The sequence below is a fragment of the Quercus lobata genome, chromosome 10 (genome assembly GCF_001633185.2).
Source record: "Quercus lobata isolate SW786 chromosome 10, ValleyOak3.0 Primary Assembly, whole genome shotgun sequence".
NCBI lineage: Eukaryota > Viridiplantae > Streptophyta > Magnoliopsida > Fagales > Fagaceae > Quercus > Quercus lobata.
The window spans coordinates 37,290,558-37,299,660 of record NC_044913.1 but is presented as its reverse complement, the minus strand read 5'-3'; the positions used below and the strand labels follow the sequence as shown (position 1 = coordinate 37,299,660).

The window sequence follows — 9,103 nt, the reverse complement described above, 5'->3', positions numbered from 1 at the left end:
GAAATTGGCGTTGGTGACGCTGCATCTGATATACGCTGGCATTCTCTTTCTGTTTGATGGAGGTTTGATAGAAAAGACAAAACAAGAGCCATGGTATGTTAGACTGTTAGTGTCTTTTGCTTTTTTTGATAAGTAAATTGTGTGAAATAAAATTAAAATGTAACGACTTGTTCGAGGCCTTGGTGTCTTTTTCTTAAAAATACAAATTTGAAATTGGGTTCTTGAGATCTTATTTTATGCTTGAGCTAAAACGTTAGGTCTTAGTTTTAGTACATAATAATAATAATGTATAATCTCGCTAAAGTGAAGTTAGCTTATAAAGAGTGAAATTTGAGATCACATGCGCCCAAAAAAAAGAACTTAATTGGGCCTTTTGGAATGTGCTTTTTGTGATTAATGTTTATGGAAACTAAAGGGGAAAGAGATTTAGATGTAGATTTGGCAATTTGAAACTTTGGAGGATCACAATTGATTCATAATGCTCATGCAACGATATATTAAATTGGAAAAGTTTTGCTAAATCGAAAACTTCAGAATGCAGTCATTACATTGAGTGGTATTTCAAGATGGATTTTTTATTGATATTTATTCCAAAAAAAAAAAAGAAGAAGAAGAAGTGATTACATTTTAATTATTTAATGAGAGAGGAGCTGAAATTTGATTCTACCGAAAACCAAAAAAGGAGATTAAAGTGTTGTAAGTTGTGTAGTCAGTAGTCAACATCATGGTCTAATCTAAGTGCCATTCTCGGTGCAATGGGAAAACCTGGAGAGGCTGTTGGGCTGTTGTCAGGACTTAGATTGAATTTTCTATCACCTCCTGGGGCTCTCTGGCCTTCTAAATAATAAAATTGTTTCTTCACATTCTATAAGCATCAATTTGAATGCATTTAGGCAAGGATTTATTATTGTTACTGTTCATTCATATTGCATCTTGTTCACAGTGTCTGCTTCGACTTCTGAGCATGTAAAAAAGAAACGTTTAAGATCTCAGTTACATATAGGAAATCTATGGCGTTGCATTTTTTTACATGAAAATTTATTTAAAAGATTTTAAACTACCTCATAGGAGATGCTAATCATGCTATTTTGTATTTTCTTTTCTTAGGCATGTAATTGTATGATAGCCTAAAAGTATTGGCAGAAAGAACGTGGGCCACAATGTGTAATGGATGTAAATGAGACAATACTTGCAGGCACTTTCCTAATAGAATGGGAGCAATTATGTAATTTTAGAATTGCTTGCTTGGAATAATATACTTTTCAAGATGAGCTTATGCAGATGCACAAGTGTTTAGTTCATCTGGTTTGCAATGGTTTTATAATGATTTCTATCATTTCCCTAGCCTTCCTAATATTCTTTTGTTTTCAGGTACACTTCTTTATATTTGTTTCTGTTTTTTGCTACACTGGTTCAATACTTCATTACCTCCAGTTCTTCTCCTGGGTAAACATAAATACTATTATATTGCCTCAATATTGAAATTCTGGGTGATGCATGATATGTGCATTTTATTTGCAGTCTAACACGATTCTTTTTCTTTTCCCCCCTGTTTTTATATATATAGCTATGTAATTGATGCAATGAGAACTATGAATGAGGCAAATTCAAGAATGCAAAAGGCATCAATGGCCTCAAAGTAAGCAATAAGTTGCATTCTACTTAAAGGTTTACCATTGAAAAAAAAGATCTTAAAATAATTGTAAGTAAATTTACAATTCAACATCATCTTATTATTTATTTCGTTTTTATAATGTTTAAGCAAAGACAACCTGCTTCAAGCAACAATGGAAGCTTGGTTATTACTGTGGATGGAAGTCAGTCGGCAAGAAATCTTCTAGCAAGTAACTCCATGTCATGGTCGAAGCTGGTTATGGACATGTATCCCCCTGGAACATCTGCTAGGTAGGCAACTATTTTATAAGTGTCCGAAGAATTTTTGATTGGTTATACTTTTTGAGCAATTATCTGGTGCCTGTATATTTATAAATTGTAAATTGCATTATTAGGGTATTAAAGGGACAGAAGCTTGTACCAACTTTTTTGTGAACTTTTAGATCTTAACCTTAAATCTTATTTGTGACAGATATAATCTTTGTCTGGTGCTTTGCATTAATTTGATAAATTACTTCTCTTTCAATGCTCATTAGTTTCATTTCAATATGGCATTTTATGAACAAATATAGAAAGAGAATGCTGACATATTTGACAATTTTCAAAATTAAAAATTAAAAATATTGTTACTAATTGCTTCCTCTTGGTTCTTGCAGAACTTGGACTTGCTCCTACTGTAATGTTGAGCAGGTGTTACCATCTCATTTTTACATCTTCATTTTGTATCATACAATTAAGCTTAAATTAAGATCTGGTGCAACCTCTAGTATGCTTGTTTGTTTAACAATGCTGCATCTTTATCCTTAAGTGAGTTGTCTTTTTATTTCTATGGCATCATTTTCTTTATGACAATTTGATAGTTACAACACAACAATGGGACAAGGGGGATTTGAATCTAAGATATCTCCATTGTAAACAACAAGAGGTGCCAATTGAGATATAAGGCTCCTGACATTTCTATGGCATCATTAGAGTGCCTGACTAAGTACTTATTAGTACGCAACTGAACATGGGAACCTATCTTGTTGTAAACCATCATTGTAAATAGACTAGGTCGAACCTCGACATTATCAATATTATAACACAGTGAACAACAGAAAAAAATTCTATGGAATCATCTAAAAGACAACAACAACAACAACAACAACAAACCTTAATCCCAAATTTTTGGGTCGGCTATGGATCCGCATCAGATTAGTTAGGGTCAGACACAGGTATTCTCTTCCTCTATTTTATTCGATCATAAGTCATATTCTTTGTTACTAAATCCTTTTTTATTACTTCTACTAATGTTATTTTGGGTCTTCCTCTACCTTTTTTAATTCTCTCAACTTGGATCAACTCACTTTTTCTTACCGGTGCATTAATTGATATCCTTTGAACATGACCAAGCCATTTCAGGTTACTCTCTATCATCTTTTCATCAATAGGAGCTACCCCTATTTTTAAGTAGATTTCCTCATTTCGGATCCTATCTTTCCGTGTGTTTCCATTTATCCATCTTAACATTCTCATTTCAGCTACACTCATGGAATTTCATTCCCCACCCCCCCTTTTTTATTCACTCCATTCTCTTTCCTCTTTATTTATTTATTTATATTTAAAATAGAGAGCATGATATAGATATCACAATGTTCAAGAATATCATTAACTAATTCACTGATTGGCATATAAGGTTTGAAAAACTTTAGCTATTTGCATGTAATGCAAGGAATGAACTATATTCTACCAGCCAGAAGTGTTGGACCGGTCAAAGATAGGGAAATTTACTTTTCTAACGTCCTACTTTGTCCATATTTTGGGCTGTTACGTCGGAATAGTAGGCATTTACCCATGTACTGAAACAGATATGTAATTTGTTGCTAACCAGCAAACATTTTTGTGTTTATTACTGTGATCTCTGTAAACCTTCAATCTAGTTTTTAGTGATTAATTTTTTGTTTGTGGCATATATGCAGCCTCCTCGAGCTAAGCATTGTCATGACTGTGACAAATGCGTTCTCCAATTTGATCATCATTGTGTTTGGCTGGGGACATGCATTGGCCAGGGTAATCATTGTCGATTTTGGTGAGTTTAATACTTTGTTGTATGTCATCCACAATAAATTGTGCCCTCACATAAATTGCAATTTTTGATATTTCAATGACTGGTAATTATGCCCTTGCTGATTTTTTTTCCCTTTCTCTAATTGATGTCTGCCCTTTGCAGGCATTAATTCCATGTTATTGTATATTTTGATATTCTAAGATATGGTTCTTTTTGTTGAATTTATAAATGCACGTATTTAGATGTTCATCTTTTTGTCTTTAGTACTTTAAAGTTCCGATTTACTGGGTTTGTAACTTGCCAATCAAAAAAAGAAATTACGTATTTCTATTGTTATCATATGATAATTGGACTAATATACATAAATGAGTGTGTGTGTGTATTTTATTTTTTAAAATTTGAAAGTAATTTACTATGAAGTTAATTTTTACTGCATTATGATCTGATTTTGGTCAAACAACCACCTTGTGTGTGGTTGTAGAATTGATAAATGAGAATATAGAGCTTTTTTCCAAGTCGTCAAACTGATGTTCATATCTCACATAGAGCTCTATAGTTTAACCTTTAAATGGAAGAATATAAATTATATAGATGCATTTCTCATTTATGTTTATATACAAAACAAATATTTTCCGAGCTAAGAATCTCGCTGTTTTTTGTCACAAAACATTAGGTGGTACATTTGTGAGGAGACAGCCTTATGCCTTTGGACTGGCATTTTGTACATTTCTTACCTGAAGGCTAATATATCAAGGGCTTGGTATGTTTCTTTTTGTGCTTCTTGTTTAATGAGAAAGTTTCAGTTTCTTATGTCATGGTTGGTATCGAATTGTTGATGGAATTAATGTCTTAGGCTGCTCCTCTGTCAAGATCACTACCTTGAGAGATAGGAAGTACCAATATTATAAGGATATGGTGATATGTTAATTTTTAAAAATTTAGGATATGATACAGCATATCTTAAATTTTTCAGGGACTAAGGTTTTATTGTTGTTGTATATGGCATAGTAATTTAATTAATTAATATATACTTAAAATATATTTAAGTGTTCATTATGCTATTTTCTAGGTTAAAAGATAAACAAAAAATATGGAAAACACATGGAAAAAGTCTAAACATAAAAAAATATTAAAACAAATCAAAAAGAGAAAAAGAGAGAGAGAGGGAGAAAAAATAAAAGTAAAAAACATACCCACAAACTTAGAGATCCAAGCACTAAGATTCCAACATATTGCTGTTTGAGTTGAAGATCTGCGCTCTAGCTGAGAAAAAAGAGTGTAGAAAAATGTATTATTAAAAAAAACACAAATTCACTAGTCACAGACCTGAACCAAGACCCACCAACCCTGCATAACAAGCAATAAAGTACTACTTACACAACTCATAGACAGTTCATAGAAGCATTTCATCAAACACATCATTTGCATTACAAACACACAAAAGAAAATAGAAATAGAAAATAAAGACAAACCCAAAACAAATCATTGAAAATACTATGAAACAAAACCCACAAACAAATCAAACGAAACCCAAATTAAACCCACACACAAATCAAAGGAAACCCAAACAAACCCCCCCCCACCCCCTCCCCCCCCCCCCCCCCCCCCCCCCCCCCCCGGCCCCCGGCCCCCCCCCCCCCCCACACCGACCACACAAGCACACACACACACACACACACACACACACACACAAAAGAAAAAAGAAAAGAAAAGAAAAAGGAAACCCACTGAAAACCCCGAAGCCTTTATGATTCAGATTTAGTAGAAAGAGAGAAATAGAGAGGATAAAGAGGAAGAAAAGAGTTGAGAGAGACAAACCTTGCTGCAAGAAAGAGAGAAAGAAGAAAAGCTTGGGCGAGGAAAAGTGAGATCGTGAGTCTGCGTGACAGAGTTTCTGGAGCGGATGAAGAATTGAGAAGAGAGCATGAGCATGTCGGCTAGGCGAGGGATTTCTAAATTCTTGGGTTTGTGAGGAGATTTCAAATCCATGGATTTGGACCCTTGAAATCCAAGATGGATTTTGGCTAAATCCAAATCCATTTCTTTTAACTTTACCAAAACAAAGGATTTGGATTTGGGCTTCCTCAAATCCAAATTCAAATCCAAATCCATGTCATCCAAATAGACCAGTAATTCTTTCCTGTTTTATTTTGCTGCATTTGTTTCCCAACATGTTTTGTGGTGAAGATGACCTATAGATGTACAAGTGCAGAAGAGTGATTTAATTGAGATTGAAGAAGCAAAAATGAATAGAGGGAGGCAATATATAATTTAAGTAGTGGTGAGGAAGGATATCGTTATCAAAGATGCAAGCAAAAGTATGAGTGTACATATTCCCAAGAGTTGAAATATTCTTTTACTTTCTTTTATTTTTTATTTTTTGATAGGTCAAGTGGTGAATTATTCTTGTAGTGGACTCCAATTAGTTGGGAAAAGTACTCATCTAACTGACCTCAACCATTCGGGATAAAAATTGCAATTGAGTTGTGTTGAGACTTCTTCTTTATGATTAGTGGAGGGTGGCTTAGCTTAGTGGTATGTTGTCCTGAGGTCCAAGGGACTTCATGATTTGTTTGGACTTAAAATTCAAAGTAGGATGCAACTAGTTTGTATATTTTTTGAGGGATCATGGCCTACCTTAAGCAACATCTAGCTCTACCCTTCATTCCTGTCAGTCGAAGATGTTGAAATCCATAAAAGTAAAATTAAAATAGTTGCTTGCAAAGCCAATTTATATTTTTTTAATAGTGTTTCATAAATCACAGGACATATACCAAATAATTTTGTTCACAATTTTTGTAATTTGCATCTGTTTCTGCACATTAACATACATGCTCTTATTTTTGGCCTCCCATGGTGCAACTTTGATACCTGTATCTGTTTTCCTATTTGGTTTGCATTTTCTCTCTGTATTCCCCTCCCCCTTGTATTTGCGTTGAGTAGCCTAATTGTTTACTCATGATTTGGGATGGGAAAATTTGTAGGAGTGAAGCTATTAAGGGCAACAAGCAATGGAAACCTCCAATTAAAGTTCAACTATATTGTTCTTTCCAATATAAGTAACAATGACAGCAAATGGCTTCTATTAAATTAATCAAATATCAAAAACTCTTGAGACGTCCAAAATGTTAGTAAACTTTTATTGGAAATTTTAATGAGCCTTAAGTTAAGTGACTTGTCCTTCCCATGTAAGAATAGTGTGGAAGGTGAGATCGTGGGTTCAAGACTGATTAGGTTTAACTTAAATGAAACCTCATTCCCTAGTAAGAATGGTGGGGAAGGTGTGACGTAGGACCAGGGGGAAGAATAGATTTAGAATTCTTGCTATATATCTAGTATAGCTTCAATTTTGAGGAAATAGGGTTAGGTTTTGGTGGGAAGTAGTCTAGAAAATAATAGGGATTATAGGGTTTTCAAAGGAGAAAAGGAATGGTAGGGTTAGGGGCTAAAAAAAAGGAGTAAATATGTTTGGGTGGTTATTCTTGTGCTGTGAATAGTAAAAATGAAGTAAAAGATAAATTTCTAGGCATTAAACTAAGGGTTCCTTAGCATCATACCTTGAAGAAGGCTGCATCACACAAAACCAATAACAAATTTCTTTTTCGTTGTCTGGGTAAAAGTGTTTAGGGTTTGATAGTTTATTAATATATATATGGGTACAGTACAAAATACCAATTTTGACCTTGACATTGTGGTAATCCATAAGTAACACTCCCCTAAGCTAGAGAGTATATATCATACAATCCCAACTTGTTACATAATAAATCTAAATGAATTTTACATAAAGTTTTGGGAAACATTTCACCAATTTGAACTCTTGTTGAAACATATGGAATAGCAATTACACAATCTTCTACTTTTTGTAGAGTAATGTGACAATTTACTTCTATATGCTTACTTCGCTCATGGAACACTGTATTGGGAGCAATGGGAATTACTGCTTGATTATCACAATGCATAGCCATAGGCACCTTCACAACGAATTTTAATTCCTCAAATAAATGCTTAATTGATATAAACTTGCATGATGTATGTGACATGGCTCTATTCTCTGCCTCTGAACTAGATCTGGTTACAATAGTTTGTTTATTGCTTTTCTAAGTAATTAGATTTCCTTTAGAAAGGTGCAATATGTAGAGGATTTTTTGTTTGAAAGTGATCATGCCTAATCTGCATTTGTAAAGGCTTCCACTTGTAGGTGACCTTAGCTTTATACAAAAGAACATGGCCTGGATGTGCTTTAAGATATTTCTCCATCCGAATAATTGCCTCCCAATGTGGAAGGCAATGAGCTTTCATGAATTAGCTCACAACACTAATTGCAAATGATATTACCTGGGAGAGTAATTGTAAGATAGTTTGACTTACCAACCAAACAATGATATCTCTCAAGATTAGATAACAACTCCCCCTAATCTTCATACAACTTAACATTAGGATCCATAGGGGTCACAACTGGTTTCTATTCTAACAAGCCTATTTCTTTAAAAATATACAAGACATAATTTCTTTGTGTTAAATTGATATCTTCTTTAGATTGTGCTACCTCAATACCTACAAAATAATGAAAGTTTTCCCAGATCCTTAGTTCATAAGGAGTTTTGAAGGTATCTCTTCAAATCATCAATATCCTTCTTGTCATCACCAGTGATTATAATATCATCAACATACACTATCAACAAAATATTTCCTCTTGCAGAGGTATTAGAAAACACAAAGTGATCAGATTGGCTATGTTGCAACCCAAACTTTAGCACTGCTTCATTAAATTTGTCAAACCAAGCTCTGGGAGATTGCTTAAAACCATAGATTGCCTTATACAACCTACACACCTTTCTAGACTCTCCCTAAGCAACAAACTTGGGCGGTTGCTCCTATTAGGATATATGCCCTTTAAATCTTATTATATGATGCTATGTATGACAATATGTATGATATTATGTTGTGATTAATAAAGTTGTTTTATTATTATCTAAAATAATGGTAACATGAATATCTGAACATTATCATATAGTCCATGTGATGTATAGTATGTGATTTATGTGATTTAGTCATAGAAGATATAAATTACAAATTCTTTGTAAACTTAGAATTTTAGTTCATAGAAGGCGATGAAATTGGGCATTTCATCTGCGAAGACTATAATATATCAACTAAGATGATTTGTCTTAATCATGGAAGTAGAGACTTCTAGTTGATATGTTTTAACTGTTAAGACATATTGAATTAGATCGTTGTGAGATTTATTATTCTACTAATGATTGTCAAATGAATAATAAATCTCACGAATTCTATTTACATGAACTCTCAATCTTGAGAGAATAATGAACCTAAACATAAAATGTAGGTTGCTTTGATATATCATGAGTGAGATCTAAAGTCACGATCAAAATCTCAATATATTAGGCAGTCACATTTAATGTTGAAGGAACATATATTCTC

At 33.5% G+C, this 9,103-nt stretch overlaps 1 protein-coding gene across 1 annotated transcript; it reads left to right on the top strand.

The window, feature by feature from the left end:
• The first annotated feature begins 6 nt into the window (after positions 1 to 6).
• LOC115966040 (protein S-acyltransferase 10-like) lies at positions 7 to 4,512 on the top strand. The gene is made up of 7 exons (XM_031085379.1): positions 7 to 93; positions 1,372 to 1,446; positions 1,568 to 1,639; positions 1,768 to 1,905; positions 2,271 to 2,304; positions 3,573 to 3,682; positions 4,335 to 4,512. The coding sequence occupies exons 3-7, from the start codon at positions 1,584 to 1,586 to the stop codon at positions 4,495 to 4,497; spliced, it is 501 nt and encodes a 166-aa protein (XP_030941239.1). The 5' UTR covers positions 7 to 93; positions 1,372 to 1,446; positions 1,568 to 1,583; the 3' UTR covers positions 4,498 to 4,512.
• The last annotated feature ends 4,591 nt before the right edge of the window (positions 4,513 to 9,103 follow it).

Excerpts from the sequence above, each read along its gene's own strand:
- LOC115966040 (XM_031085379.1), top strand. The coding sequence starts at position 1,584 with ATGAGAACTATGAATGAGGCAAATTCAAGAATGCAAAAGGCATCAATG. Across the intron at positions 1,906-2,270 it reads CCCCCTGGAACATCTGCTAG|AACTTGGACTTGCTCCTACT; the intron begins GTAGGCAACTAT and ends TGGTTCTTGCAG. Across the intron at positions 2,305-3,572 it reads CCTACTGTAATGTTGAGCAG|CCTCCTCGAGCTAAGCATTG; the intron begins GTGTTACCATCT and ends GCATATATGCAG.